General features: G+C 55.7%; 1 protein-coding gene across 2 annotated transcripts; it reads right to left on the bottom strand.

Moving 5' to 3' along the window:
• Window positions 1–3893: 3893 nt before the first annotated feature.
• Window positions 3894–13989, bottom strand: SH2D2A (SH2 domain containing 2A). 2 transcript variants are annotated; one of them, XM_033857036.2, is made up of 8 exons: window positions 13517–13988; window positions 12754–12914; window positions 11925–12106; window positions 11105–11194; window positions 10682–10850; window positions 7270–7419; window positions 6752–7060; window positions 3894–5013 (listed from the first exon to the last, which is right to left on the bottom strand). In XM_033857036.2, exons 1-8 carry the CDS (start codon window positions 13548–13550, stop codon window positions 4846–4848), a joined length of 1263 nt encoding a protein of 420 aa, XP_033712927.1. In that variant the 5' UTR covers window positions 13551–13988; the 3' UTR covers window positions 3894–4845. The 2 variants fall into 2 exon arrangements, with proteins under 2 accessions (XP_033712927.1, XP_033712930.1); XM_033857039.2 differs by lacking the exon at window positions 7270–7419 and having other exon boundaries at window positions 13517–13989.
• Between the last annotated feature and the right edge of the window lie 1474 nt (window positions 13990–15463).

The raw sequence follows: 15463 nt of genomic DNA, 5'->3' as shown, positions 1-15463 counted from the left end.
TACAGAGGAGGGTTTCATCACTTACAGGAAAACCACCCGCTTATCTGAAATCTGACCTACTTCAGGTTGGAGCCAGACAGGGCTCCTGCATCCCACAGGGACACTTGGGCTGTAGTTGTCCAAGTCAGTGCATCCAGCCAGCCTTCAGCAAGGAGCATTAGCCCGTACCACCACTCCCACCATCCACAGAGGCACTGAGGGCTGAGGTCGCCCCTCAGGGGTGTCATAGTGAAGTGAGGTGGTGAGGTAGGCTCAGCAGGGCCCCAAAGTCTGAGGTCCCATGGCGTCAAGTGCTGTTTCTGTATTCAGTACGCTATAGACGCAGCCCTGCCCTCCTGAGTTGCCACACTCCTGGGATTCAGCAGTTCAACTTTCTCATTTTAGGGGCTGCATCATGATGGAGCTGGAAGTGCTTTGGGTTGGGAGGCAAGGCGTGGTGGTCAGGGGTTGTCCTGGTGTCTTCTGGGAACGGATAGTTAAGCCAGATACCTTTCAGCTTCCTCTTGCCTGCCACCTCCTTTGGTTCTCTGGAGGTAGTATTAAGCCTTTTTATTTTTTTTGCAGTATGCGGGCCTCACTGTCGTGGCCTCTCCCGTTGCGGAGCACAGGCTCCGATGCACAGGCTCAGCGGCCGTGGCTCACGGGCCCAGCCACTCCACGGCATGTGGGATCTTCCCGGACCGGGGCACGAACCCGTGTCCCCTGCATCGACAGGCGGACTCAACCATTGCGCCACCAGGGAAGCCCTAAGCCATTTTTTTAAAGCCACTTTTTACTCCTACTAAAGATGACATTATTATTTGGTGGTTAGAATTTCTTGGTTACCAAGAGAAATACAAGTTAGAAAATGGACAGACTTTATTTGGGAGGGCTTCCTGAGGTAATAACCTCAAGTTCTGATAAATAAACAGGAAAGAGAAGACAGGGATGAGGGAGAGGGAAGGAGGAATAAGGAATGATAACTTGGCTCAAATTGGCATGGCGGTAGCAGCCAAGGGGCGGGGTTGGTGGGGGCGGGAGGTGAAGGCCTTGGTCAGAAGTGGCTCCCAATGGCCCTAGAAGGTGTTGGAGGTGCTGGGGCAAAGCCCAAGTGTTCAGTGCTGCATTGCCCAGGGCAGGAGCTGAGGAAGGTGAGGTCCACAGGAACAGGCTCAGGACGCAGACTTAGGAACTGCCCAGAGATGGCACAGCTGTCACAAAGGGGGTTTCAGCTCTGACCCTTGGGCAGGGACCTGGCCAGGTCTTCGCCCCAGCTGGGTGCTGAGCTTGCTGTCCAAGAAGCCGCAGTCTGTTGAGGGGATGGTTGAAGTTCTGTGGGGCCTGGGGAGGTGGCAAGGGTGCTGGAAGGCTTTGCTGTCTGCTCCCAACCTTCTTTTGCCCCCTCTCCCTCTGCTCAGCTTTGTTTCCGGTGGGGACACATGTTCTAAGGCCAGTAGAGGTAGTTGGGGATGGGGCCTCAGTGATGACTGGCCCCCAGTCCTCCTTAAGTGGGTCCATGGGGAATGATGTGCTATAGACTCGGGACAGCTGAGGTTGGGGTTTAATAGCTTCTCAGCCCCCTGCCCCTGCCCTGGTCCCCTGAGCCAGAGTTACAGGGTACTTTACTGAGACTGTCTACTGCATTAGCTGAGGGAGCTGATAGGATAAAGGGGACAGCTTAAGGGAGACAGGAGCAGGAAAAAAAAGACTTCAGGGTCGGCCATGGTGCTAAAGGGGCTGGAACTGGAGGAAAAAGCTGGAACCTCCACTTGCAGCAAGGCCTGCTGCAGGCTCTGAAGGGGATCTGGGGCTCGGGGTAGGAGACTTTTCTTTCTGACAGGGGGCTGAGCCAGAGAGAGCCCTCCCTAGAGGAAGCTGGAGGGATGGAATAACCATGGGAGATTGAGTCAGCTGGGAAATGCCCTCCCCCTCCCCGCCCGAGGGGTCTCTGCTGGGGCTGAGGAACCTGCTCAGCACAATCGCCAGGCTCCCTTTCCTGTACTAGTTACTCAACTTCTCTATCCTGAGGTCTCACTGCAGCCCCAGGCCCCCGTGGGAGTGAAATCAGCAGGATGGTGCACGGGTGCCTATGGCTATGGTGGGGAGAAGGGAGGTTCCACTACCTTGGTCGTCAGGGCTGGGCCTGCAGCTGGAGCCCTCAGGAGGACCGGGGCCTTATCCTTTGGCCTGGGAGGGACCTCACAGTATAAGGGGGAACATTGGACTGGGATGACAAGATCTGGTCCTATCTCCAGTACCCTGTCACCTCCCCTCTCTAGACCTCAGTTTCCGATTTGGTTGAACCAAGAAGTCAGTCACAAGGGGTCTGGAAGTCCCTTCCTGTCCCAGTCCTGCTCGGCCAAGCCCCTCGCTGCCTGGTCTCATCTGCTCTGGACAGCAGCCCTGTGGGCAAATAAGGCATTCTCTCCATTTCAAAGCAGTGTAGGGAACAGTGGTGCAGAAACAAGTTCCCCTGTTAAAGGCTGGGCAGCTTGTTAGCAAACAGCCGTGACAGGAACCCAGGGCTCCTGACAATGCCATCATCTGGATCCTCCCACCCACTCTGGGGAGTCCACCCCTAGCTGTGAGGAGCTGAAGAGGGAGGGGGAGATTCCCTGGGTCCTGCTCACCCCTTTCTAGCAGGCTTTGCTCCTTCAGAAACACCAAGTGGGTCCCTAGGCATTTCTGTCCCCTCCCCGAACCCGCCATCCTGTTCTATCCCGAAGTCTAAGGAAATCCCATCTTCTGACTCTGATTTCCAGCCCTTGCTATACAGCAAGCCTCTCCTTTTCCTGCCTCCTCCCCTGCCACGAGGAACCAGCCATGAGGTGACTCCCTGAGTCTAATCTAAGACCTTTCTTGCGCTTTCAGCCTCCCCTCCCAAAGCCATCTGCTCCCCTCCCCTCCCCCGTCTCTTGCTCAGGAGGGAGTTTAGACCTACAGACAGAAGGAAGTGGAACCCCACTCTGTTGACTCAGCAACCATATTTCTCCTTGAGCTGATTAGCACTGAGTGGAAAGGAGGGGAATTCACTAGTCACTGGAGCTGGCCCTGCACCAGGCTGGGGGTGGCATGGTGGTGGCAGCATCTAGGCCTAGGGAATATGTCTTCAGGGAGGGGGTCTGGGGGGCTTCTGTGATTCAGGCAAGTACCCAGAGCCCCTTGGCAGGAAGAGAGACCTCGATGGGCTCTGATTGTCTTGACTGAACTCTCATAGAACAGGCTGGGACCACAGGAGTACCCAGAAGCCCCCTGAGTGGCTCCTGGGGGCAGTCTATTCTGAGCCCTCAGGGCCATCCAGGCGCAGACACAGCCCTGCCTCAGGGAGCCTCCAGTCTGATAAAAAAATAAGACCCAAGGCAGATTCTTCTAGGTGGTTGAAGCTTAGAATGCAGAGCTTGGCCACAGAGGCAGGAAGATGGCCCTGAAGTGGGTCTGGGCAGACAGGAGGAAGCCTCATAAGAGGAACAGGGGAGGCCTAAGCCCAAGAGGCTGGGAGCTGCTGCAGGGGGGCTCCCCATCCTCCTAAGGGGCTCACACACATAGGCTAACAATGCCCCCTCCCCCTCCCAGTCCTGTGTTTGGCAGGGGGTTGGGGAAGGAGGTGCAGGGGCTACCTTTCAACCACTCCCCTCCCTGCCCCTTTCTTTCCTGGCAACCCACAGGTGATGTAGCCACTCCTCTGCCCCTGGCTAGCTGCCCAGCTCACCCCAGTTAGGGAGAGAATACTTTTCAGAGAGAGGTCTGTGTCCCTTGCCTTGCTGTCTCCCTGCCCCCAGCCCATAGATCTGTGACCCTTGCCCAGGAGTCTCTCAACCCCCGACCCTTCTCCCACCATTGCAATGGTCGTTCAACCACTTGCCTTCCACAATATGAGAGAGAGAGTCAGAAGGAGAGACAGAAGGAGCCTGGAGTACTTGAATCCCTGTTGGGGGAGGTGGTTGGCGATGATTTATTAGCCAGACAAGAATCAACAAACAAGTTCTAACATCTGTTCTCGCCAAACTGTTCCTCAGACAACAGCAGCATTGGACCAGGGCCCGGACTCAAAGGCTCAGAGGGCCAAGGAAATCAGACTCCAGGAGGAGAAACCAGGGCAGCGGGCTGCAGCAGGGCCCTCCTAGCCCACTTCCTTAGAGGCAAGCACTGAGCCACTGGGCTCTTAGAGACTCTTGGGAGGGAACCAGTGAGTGTGTCCCTAAAAGGAAGCCGACTCCACATTTGCTCCTCTGACCTCCAGGCTTCTTTGTGGGGCCTCAGACCAGTTAGGGGAACAGGGGTAAGCTGGGATCTGGAGGAGGGGAACAAGCACCCGGGCCCCCATGAGGCAGAACTCTGGAAAGCAGCCAGATTTCCTGAGGAAATCTCTTGACATTTCCCGTGGTAAAGAGTTAGTGGATGTGGGGTATGGAACAGAGCACTAAACAGGAAGCTGGGGTTCTAGTCCTTGACCTTGACTAAGCCACTATCCCCCTCTGGTTTTGTTTCCTTATCTGCACAGTGAGGGAGTCGAACTTGATCAGTAAGAGCAAAGGAGATGCTGCTCCTCTTCCTTCTCTCACCCGTGGCAGACATCACTAATCAATCACAGAGTTCTTTTCTGCTGAGTTCAGATATGACCTCAACATCCTTTCCATTGCAGCGCTCTAGGCAGCCACAATGAATGGATTGGAGTTGGCATGCGAGGTGACACCTTTTTGCCATCTTTGCAATGGATGATGGCTGAGGTCCTTTCCAGCTTTGATCATCTACAGTTTGTTCCATCCACATTTTGTGAGAAGGGCGCCTGGGTGTGTGTGAAGGTCTCTGGACCCGCTGTTCCAAGTTATCCCCCACCCCCGCCCCACCCCAGCTCAGACTCAGCAGCTACTGAGGAGGCCCCAGGGGGAGCCACGCCTGACCTCTGTTCTGAAGCACCTGTCTAGAAAGGTTGTGGGGGAGGGTGTGCCCCCAGCGGGGTAGGGGCTTGTGGGGCACAGCAGGGCCTTGTTCAGCCACAGAGTTCTCAGAATGCAGTTGTTGGCCACCTGGATTCTGTAGAGAGAAGGATGGTCCCAGGTCACACCCTCTTCCTTCTGCCTCCTAGGCTTACCTGCAGCCTCAAGGGCCAAGACGTCTGATCTTAACAGACATTGGCCTGCAGAGAGGAGGTCTAAACCTCTCTCATTCATTCAACAAACATTTCCTGAGCACTTGCTCTTTGCCAGGCACTGTGCTGGGTGCTCTGGAAACAGAGATGAACAAGTCCCAGCCCCTGCCCTCAGGGAGCTCACACTCTGCTGGGGGAGAGGGGAGATGGGTGTCAATGATCAGTGGCATGGCAGGTGTGTATAAAGCCTCTGTGTGGACGGCCTCTGCGGTGAGGTCAGGGAAGTCTTTGCAGAGGAGGAGAAGGGCAAGCTGATCTTGAAGGATGATTAGAAGGTTGCTGGGCAGCCAGAGGGTGCACTTGCAGGAAGTAGCTATAGGCAGAGGGACTGGCATGTGCAAAACCTTGGGAGGTTTGCAACCACTTGGTGTGTTTGGAGGAATGTGACCAGTTCTGGGAGGGTGGGAGCAGCTGATGGTAAGACTGAGGAGGTGGTTCCCCAGCCCACACAAGTATAGAGGGCCTCATGGGCCAGGTAGCTGTTTTAGAAAGACCATTCCGACTTTCTTGGGGCCGAGTGGGTCAGAAGTGGTAAGACTGGTGGTTAGGAGGCCAGTTAAGAAGCCCTTGGATAAGTCCTGATGAGAGATGATGGGGGCTGAAACTGGGGAAAGGAAAAATATATTTAGGAAGAGACTCAGCAGGAATCAGTGGCTTATAGGGGAGTGAGGGTGAAGAGAGGGGAGACGTCAAGGGAGTCCTACGATCTTGAATAGTTGGGTGACTGGAGAGGTACCCGATCAGAGAGGGAACAATGGAGGGAGCCATCCAGGGAGTAGGGTAAGAACAGTGTTGGCTGTGCTGAGTCCAAGAAGCTGTGGGATGCTGGGGAGCTGAGCAGAAGCCTGGGGAGAAGTTTGCGTAGAGACATGGACTGGTGACCTCAGCTCTAGGACAGTAGCAGGTGGCAGGGGTGTGGATAAGTGGGAGCAGGCACAAGGGCTGAGCAGGAGCCTGAGGTGCCAGAAGTGGGGGGAAGGGTGGGGAAGGGCCTGAGGAGGCGGGCAGAGGCAGAGGGATTGCGTGGGAGTAGCTGGTGGGTCTAACACATCCCATGAAACAAGATACTGACTTGAACTGATCAGTGAGAAGACTGGGCAGGTGGGAGGATGGAGGAGAGGAGGAGTGTGCAGAAGAAGGGGACGTGCAGGTACCCCCTCCCCTGAGCTCATCTGAGGTGACACAAGGGACTCCAGGTGCTCTTCTTTAGGAGGTCCCTGAAGGCTGAGGGGAGGCAGCCAGAGTGAGAGGCCCAAGTTCAGACTTGGGAGGAGATTGCCAGCACAGGGTGGGGTCAATCTCAGGTGGGTCTGAAGAGGACAAGCCAGGTGAGAGGGACACAGGCTCAGTTGGGGGAAGGCTGACGGGGCCTCTATTTTCTCTGAGAAGTGGAGGGAGTGGGGACTTGACAAAGGGGAGGCAGGTCCCAGTAACTCCAGGCAGAGGAGAGGGAGCAACTCTGGGCCTGGAAGAGGGTTGCTGGCAGCCTGGACCCTCTGTCCTTCCCATCTCACCTCAGACCTCTGACCTGCATTCACCCTGACCCAGGCATCCTGTCTGAACACCTTCTCCACCCTCCGCAATCTGCTTTCAGGAAATCCTCCTTGCACCCCCATTATTTACCTGGCTTCCTGGGACAGGCCTGGACTGGCACTTCTGTAGGACTTCGTGCCTGAGGCTGCACGGCGGGCCCTCACACCCTGAATCAGGCACCTTCACCTCCACCTCGGCATAAATGTTGCTGGGGCCTTCCCCGGGGCTGCCACGGCCCATGGCATAGAAGTCTATGGGTTCATCAGGTTCGTGGTAGATGGGGTTGGAGGGCTTGCGGGGCGGGGTTGGGCGGGGTCTCGGAGAGGGGCTTGTGTAGACTTCGGGAGGCAGCTGAGGCTTGGCGGGGATGGGAGGCTTGGGCTTGGGCGGCTGGGACGTCTAAGAGAGAAGGCAGGCGGGGAGGAGAGTGGGTCAGAGCAACACAGGCAGGGCCAAAGCTGCAGCTCAGCCCGAGCCTCCGCTCCCTGCAGGCCCCGCCCCCTCCCCACTGGCCCCGCCCCTGACCGCAGGGCCTTCCGTCTTTTCGTCTCCCGGCTCCTCCACTCCCTCAGGCCCCACCACCTCTCTCAGCCCCTTCCGCCCAGTACCTGCTTTGGCCCCCCCGCCCCATCTTTCTGCATGGGGGCTGCGCTTTGCTCCTTTTTGAGGATTGAGGTATACTGAGGTTGTGAGACCTGGCTTTTGCTTCCAGAGTCTGATTCTTCAGTCCTTAGGGACAGTCCTGCGGGCTCAGGAGTCTGCGGGGAAAGAAGGAGGCCTCAGGGACTTGGTGCACGAGGGGCGGATGGGAGTCGGCAAGTGATGCAGGGGGGCGCAAAGTAATCTCGTCCATACGGATAATGTCGGGGGTGGAGGTGCGACACAGAAATTTGGGTGGCGCTGGGTTTCTGGGTGAGGAAGAGGCGGCAAGGAGACCAGGAGGCGGGACAGTCGCTCTGGTCACAGGCCATATTTAGCATTAAACTTAACTTCATCTGGAACATAGGGCCAGGCCAGTCGCCATTTGTACCTGTGGTTGTAAAACTGCAACAAGGCTTTAGAAGTCTTTAGCCTAAAATTTTTCGGCATGGGGATAGATCTCCAAGACTTCTGTGCTTGTGTTTATTTCTGCAGGTGCCAGGCGACTCTACTTTATGGAGCTATAAGCTAGACATTCTCGGGACAGAGACACTGCCTCAGGGATGAGGAGATGAGCCTTATAGGGTTCCTTCCCATGTTAGGTAGGCTTTTTGCTCAGCATTTATCCCTGGGTTCTTGAATGTTCTCCACATGCCCGCTACTTTTGGAAGGCTCAGGCCATAGGCCTTTTCTCATGCTTCTGCAATCCACCAAGTGTATGTCTCCATCTTAAGGTGTATAGGCCGTTCATGGATTCAAGTCAGAATTCTTTTCCCTTGCCTCAACCCCCTAAGAGTTCTTAGCATTCCCTTTATGAATAAAAAAGAGCACCTCTACCCTGCTGCCGAAACAGCAGCACCTTAGGAGTCAACCTGGACACCTCCCTCCCTTCCTCCCCACATCTAACGGAGCACAAACCCTGCTCCTTCCACTGCCTAAATATCTTTACATCTGCACACCTTCTCCACGCCCACAGCTACCACTCCAGTTCAGGCCTCCTAAGTCCTCCTCCTGCATCATCTTGCCCTGCTAACCCATTCTCCACTCCGTGAGCAGAGTAAGCCTGCAGAAGTTCCCTTAGCAATCCTTCCATGGCTGCCTGTTGCTCCAGGATAAAGCCCAAACTCCAGAAAACGTGAGTGACAAGACCCTCTGAGGGCCGGTCATGGAGCTTGGTCTCTGACAGCTCTGCCTTTGGCTCTCGCAGCTCCAGCTGGCTCCCCTCCCCACCAGACTTCCCTACACCCTGTTCCAACTGCTTGGGAATCTTCAGGTCTCCACTTATTCCTCACAAAATTCTGCACAAGAGTTACCCCTAGGCACAGTCCCTCAAGGCAAGTTCTTTTTTTTTTTTTTTGCAGTACGCGGGCCTCTCACTGTTGTGGCCTCTCCCGTTGCGGAGCACAGGCTCTGGACGCACAGGCTCAGCGGCCATGGCTCACGGGCCCAGCCGCTCCGCGGCATGTGGGATCTTCCCGGACCGAGGCACGAACCCGTGTCCCCTGCATCGGCAGGCGGACTCTCAACCACTGAGCCACCAGGGAAGCCCAAGGCAAGTTCTTTGAACTGACTCCAATCAAGCTCTATGAAACTATTCTTGCCCAGGTCACCAGTGACCTTCTGTTGGCCAAATCCAGTGGTTAATTCTGGACGCACTGGGACCTGCTCTTCCCTGATGCGTTTTCTTTGCTTCGCGTCTAGAGCATCACACTCCTGGTTCTTCTCCCCTCTCTCTCTGACTGCTCCTTCTCAGTTTTCTTTGTAGGTTCCCCCTTATTTCTGCAAACTCTCAATGCTGGAGACTTGGTATTCTTTTCCATCTACACTCATTCCTGAGATTTAATCCCTCCTGAAGCCTTTAGAATCAATCCGTCTACATGCTGATGGCTCCCAAATGTTGATCTCCAACCTAGACTTCTGTCCTAAACTCCAGATCCCTGTATTCCAACTGCGTACTTGACATCTCCATTTGCATATTGAATGGATGTCTCAAACCGCAAGCGTCAAAACTGAACTCGCCATCTCCCCTGCCTCCTGCAGACTTGCTCCTCCTGTAGCCTTCCTCATCTCAGTCAATGACAACTCCATCTTTTCACACTCCTCACCCAATCCTGCAAAAACCCTGTCAGCTCCACTTTCCAAACAGACCCAGTGTTCCACCTCCTCACCCCTTCACCTCTACCAACCGGGTCCAGGCTGCCATCTTCTCTCCTGACGTATTGTAGTGGTCTCCATCTGGTCACCCATGTCCCTCTCAAACTTGCCAGGTCATGTCACTCTTTAGCTTGTAACTGTCCAGTGCCATCCCATCTCACTCAGAATAAAATTCCAAATCATACAAGAATTTACTGGGCCCCTTTCCTTCACCCCTGTGGTCTCATTTCCTACCTCTCTACCCATGCTAGCTTCCTTACTGCTCTTATTCTTATTCACACACATCAAGGATCCTTCTGCCTCAGGGCCTTTGCACCTGCTGTGCTATCTACCTAGAATGTTTTTCCTCTACTTATCTGCATGACTTTCTCCCTTACTTTATTCAGACCTTTGTTCAAATGTCCCCTTACCAGAATAGCCTTCCCTGATGTTCCTATGTAAAATAGCCCCAACCCTGTCACTCCTTGTTTCTATATTCTCTGTTTGTTTTCTGTATTAGCATTCATTGTCTGTCTCCTGTCACTAGAATGGAAGCTCCATGGAGGTAGGGGTATTTGGGTCAGTTTTGTTTACTGCAATTTTTCCAGTGCCCGGACCAATGCCTGGCACAGAGCGGTCCCTCAGAACTGCCTGAACTTCCTCAGGGAGGCACTCCCTGACACGGCTCCCCACCACGTGAGCTCAATGGCACCCCACTCTGTATTTCCTCTCTCATCACACTCTCACACTTGATTCCTATTATATGTCTTTGCCGCTGGTAAGTAGCTTTGTGGGTTTGACACCTATATGTCTTGTCTCAGTAAATATCTCTTAATTTAGAGAACAAATGACCCAGTAATTCCCTGGACGTCCAGTGGTTAGAACTGGGCACTTTCACTGCCGAGTTCAATGCCTGATCAGGGAACTAAGATCCCACAAGCTTCGAGGCAAAAAACAAAAAAAAAACAACCCCCCCCCCCCAAATGACCCGTCTGCCTAGCTGGCCACTCCCAGCCTTTGTGTGGCTGGGCTGGTCTCTCAAGGACCCCTCCTCCAGCACACGCATCTTTCTGGAAGGGCATCTGCGTGGAGATGTGTGGGCAAGGGAGGTTTGGCTGGGTCGTCGGTGGGAATGGGAAAGTGCCTGATGTCGAGGTCCTGCGGCCTGGGCTCTGCGTGGGGAGGGGGCGCTGGCCTGGGTTCCCAGGGTCAGGGTCAGTGTCAGGGCCGGGGATGGGGGCTGCGTACCTGGCGGGCGAGGGGCTCGGTGAGCGTCTCCCCGTAGGGGCTCAGCGGGCACGCCTGGTAGTGTCGCAGCAGGTCCTGCAGCCGCGCGTGGGCGCTGTCTTCGCCCAGCACCACGTGGCGCCCGTCCCCGAGTTGGGCCAGCAGGAAGTGGCGGCAGCAAGTCCGGCTCCTGGAGGCACTAGTCAGGATCAGACCTGCTCCCTCTTCCCGGCCAGGGCACCAGCACGAGGAGTGACCCCTACCCGCCCCGCGCCCGGGTCTCCCACCCTTAGTAGCCTGGGGGCTGAGCATAGACCTCCTCCACCCCTGCTGGGAGTCAGCATGAAGTTCTTCCCCTCACACGTCCGTCAGTATCAAGCCCCGCCCTCTGATTAGCCCGAAGCCCCGCCTCCCTGTCGCTCAGCGCAGCGCTCCGCCCCTCACCTGTAAGTCAGCACAAAGGTCACGGCGCTCTCACTGAAACGCACCAAGTAGCATCCCTGAGGCTTGCTCTCTAGCAGCCTCTCAGCCTCTCTGTGGGTGATGGAGAAGACACGGAAGATGCTCAGACTCTTCCAGCTTCACCCCCTGTCTCCCTGGCTCTCATGGGGGGACCCCTACCCCCTACCAAGAGGGCTTAAGTGGCTAGAGAAGGGTGGAGGTGGGAGAGAGAGGATGTGGGCACTGCGCTCCTGCTGCAGGGACTGGGCGTAGATGGTCAGGAGACCTCCCAGCCCTGCATCCTCCTCCTGGCCTCATCCTGGCTGGAAAAGCAGCCTGGGGTGGGGGACTAAGGGGGTCAGTACAGTGGCCGCAGCAAGAGGGATGGTAATAGACTCCTAGACTTCAGAAGTCACAAGCTGAACAGAGGATGTGAACAGAGAGATACGGGAGAAGTGAAGCTGAGAAGTGGAGGAAGAGGGAGGAACTGCAAGGGAGGGAAGAAAGAGGAGAGGGCTGGAGAGAGCCAGAGGTAAATAAAGATGGAGGGAGAGAGACTGAGGCAGAGGTGGAAACTTGAGCACTAGAAGCCTTAGAGACAGGAGGAAAGTTGAGCCTAGAAGGGAGAAACTGAGGCACGGAGTAGGGGGTTTGGGCTAGAGCCTCTCCAATGATCTCCCCCAGGAGAGCTGCCTTAACGAGGAGCCTTGGAACCTCCAGGTGTCATAGCCTGGCCTGTAGCCTCAATCTACTCCTGACTGACCGCAGGACCCGGGACTGGCTCCTGCCCTTCTCTGGGCCTATTTCTTCCTCTGTGACTCACCTCCGGGTGATGAAGCCGTGGAACCAAGCGGGGGCTGCCCCATGCTGCAGGAGCTCATGGGCCTGGGTGTTCTGGAACCAAGCCTGAGTCTCAGCCTGCAGGGACATGCCTCCTTCCCTAGGCACCTCTTCCTTCCCAATATCCTTTGGGCTGCAGGCAGCCCCTGGGGCCTGGGGAGGTGCCTGGATAGGGGAAGAGTTCAAGGAGGGGGAAGTAGCCATGATTAGTGGTCCTTCTTCTGACTTCAAGCCAGCTACTCCCTTCTCATCCTCATACCTAGCCCCTCCTGGACATGTGGAGGAAGCTCCCCGTCCCCCATCCCTGTTGCCTATTTTAGGGTATAATTGCTCAGAAAGTCCCTCCCAAAGTGTAACTTAAATCTCTTCTTTAGGTCAAACTGTTTTTGTTTCCAGGGAATTTCCTTCCACTTCCGTCTGGGTCCGTGGGCCTTTGATCCAGTAGCAGTGAACTGTTAAACTGTGCTTAAATGGGAGTGAGGCCTTCCAGATGGACAGAAAGGCATTCCCTGGCCTGAGGGATGAAGGGAACGCCAGAGGCCAGAATGAGGGAGGGCTCACCCTACAGTAAGAGGGACCGAGCTGGTTCACAGGGAGGATTTCCTAATGACTGGGTGAGTGAGAAGGCCTGAGATGAGGATGCACTGGGCAAATGAAGGCCACGGACAGAGATGCAGACCCTCCCTCTGGGCCGCTGGCTTTGTCGGCAGCCTCCAGCTCATTCCTGCCTTGGCCTCTGTCCCCCTGCAAGCCCTCACCCGTGGGACGGTGGGAGCAGAGGAGGGAGCAACACCCCCCAGGTTCCCACTCACCGCAGGGTGCACAGCGGAGGCCCTGGGGCTGGGCTGGGCTTCCTGGGCCTTCAGGGCCTGGAGTCTGGGTCCCGGCAGCAAGCCCAGGCTCTGGCAGCTCCTGCGGTTCAAGTCTATGGGCTGGCAGGTGCTGAAGGTTATGGTGGGGGCTTCTTGACTCCCTGTTAGCACAGAGAAGTTTCTCAGTGAGGGCCTGCCTCTCCCTCTGCCGCCCACCCCTCCCCCAGGCTCAGAGGCGCCCCATAGGCCTCTCCCTGGGGACCTGGAGGACAGGGACAGTTGTGACAGCAGGAGAAATGCAGGAGGGATGGCAGACACGATTTCTCAGGGAGGAGGAGTAAGGGGCCAAGGAGGCGCAGAGGGGCTTCTCAGGGAAACTGGGCCCCAGGAAGGAGCGCTGGTAAGCCAGCTGGCCTTCGGCTGGTCCGGAAGTCCTGAAATCCGGGAAAGGAGGCAGATCTCTTCAGGGCAGGTCCCTCTGCTGGCCCAGGATCCTCGACCTCCCAGCCCCCTTCATCCTCCTGCTGCCTCCTCTCTCCACTCGAAGAAGCCCTCAGAAGACCCTTTCACCCTTATCCTCAGGGATGCGTGGACCTGGAGCCCCCGAAGGGGAGCAGGGGTTGTGGGCCGCCTGCCCGCCAGCTCTGGCTTGAGGTGTGGCCCGTCACCCCTGAAGTGGGAGCTCAGGCCCAGAGGGAGGAGAGCAGGCATCATGGGGGTCTTGATGTTCCCTCCCACCCACATTCCCCAACTTCACACTTACCTTGAGGGCATATCTGGGCCAGGGGGAACTCCATGGGGGCAGCCTAGGAAAGGAGCCCCTGGAGCAGGGTGTGTGTCTGGGCTCTCAAAAGGTGTGCACACTCAGCGACTCATCTCTCCTTTCACCCCAGCCCCCGGGGGCAGGAAATGTCGCCTCACCCACAGCCCTAGCCCTCGCGGAGGACTCACGTCATGGAAAGCCGTAAGACAATTGTCCCTCCCCCGGAAGCCAGGCAGCTGAAGGTGGTGGTGGTGTGGTGAGTATTTGTGTCATTGTGTGTCTGGGTGTTGGGGAGTCCTTGTTGCTGTCTTATCTCCATCTCTCCGGTGATTCTCTCTCCACGCCCTCACTCCAGACTGGGGCTTCCCTTTCTCTCCCTCTCTCTTTGTCTCTCTCTCCATCTCTCTCCCTCTGTCTGAGCAGTGGCAGTGGGGACATCAACCTCAGAAGGATAAGCCTTATAAGGTGATGGGGCTTCGGGGTCATCGGAGATTCACAGACAGGACTGTGCTCTTAGGACACACGAGGGGGGGGGCAGAGCTGCAACAGAAAGAATGTGGGTCAGACTTTTGAAGGATTTTCTGAGGTCATATGAAACCTGTGAGACAAGGGGGATAGGGAAGAGGGAACCTGGCTTCATCGTCAAGCAGAGAATGGAGCTGGGTTAGGACAAAACCAGGCCATCCCACAGAAAGGGAGGGGAAATTTCCTTCAAGTAAGCAGGTCGTTATTAGCAGCTGTTATTAATAACTTCAGAGCTGATGTCCTAAACCTGCAGTGTGCTTACATCTGCTGCCACCCTAGAGGACCAATCCCATTTCTCTCTTGTGTGATCCTCACAAATGAGAAGGAGTCAGGGAACATTATCCCCATTTTCCAGACGGGTAAACTGAAGCTTAGAGAAGTTGAGTGCCTTGGTCCAGGTCTGTCAGTGTCTCAGATGTTCACGGCAGAGCTGGGACTAGAAACTAGATCTTCTTTTACAAATTTCACTGTGATTTAGGCCAACAGTCCATGGCTATGTGCCAGGCACTGTTCTTGGTGCTGAGAGCCCAGAGAGAAAAAGGATCTTGTCTCAAGATGTCAAGAGGGGGAAACGACTTGCCAACAGGTACTTACAGAAGGTTGTGGTGAGTTAGTGGTGTGGGCTGGTGCTACGGGAGCCCACCTCAGAGGCTCCTAATCTAGCCATGTGTGCGGTGCATGCCTGCGTGTACAGGGGGTTGGGATGTCAGAAGAGGGGATTGAGCTGAGCTGTGGAGGATGAGCAGGGTTGAGGAAGGTGGGGAAAGGTGTTTCCAGAAGAGGAATGAGCATATGCAACTGCATGGAAAAAGGAAATGACTGGAGCGGAAGCTGGCTTGGGGGCTGCCAGCAGTGAATTATGCAGCTGGAGGGGCCAGGGCCAGAGTACACACTGCCTTGCACCCAGGAAGGACTTTGGAGTCCCGACAGCCTGGAGAGCTACTTCCCCAGCAGCTCTGAGAGGGAAAGACTTCCCCCAGGAGTCACGGCTGGCCCAGCCACACCCATACCCCAAAGCCTTGCCTCCCCCTGAGCTGCCTGAGCCCTCTTCCCTTCCTTAAAAACTGTTGCCTTAGCCTTGATCCCAGCCCCCAGGGATGGGATCGAGACTAAGGCATGATGAATGATCTCCCTCACTACGCTCTGCACCGAAAGCAGAGTGGGCTCAGCAGACGTCAACTAGGGAGCAAGATGCCCCTGTCCTCTTCTTGAAGCCCTCCTCCCATGATGGTGTGTGATTCTCTTGAACACCTCTCCTTCATATGGTTTGGAAGTGGAACATCAGTTAGTATAGGCTAGGTTATGCTGAGGTGACAAAGAACACCAAAATCTCAGCAGCTTAACACAACAAAAGTTCGTTTCTTACCTATGCAAGTTACACTGAAGAGCTGGGCATCTCTTCAGGGCAGCTGTTGCCCAGGT

Source organism: Tursiops truncatus, chromosome 1, assembly GCF_011762595.2.
Source record: "Tursiops truncatus isolate mTurTru1 chromosome 1, mTurTru1.mat.Y, whole genome shotgun sequence".
In the NCBI taxonomy this organism is placed as follows: Eukaryota; Metazoa; Chordata; class Mammalia; order Artiodactyla; family Delphinidae; genus Tursiops; species Tursiops truncatus.
The sequence above is the reverse complement of the archived record's forward strand: the minus strand, read 5'-3'. Positions and strand labels throughout refer to the sequence as shown.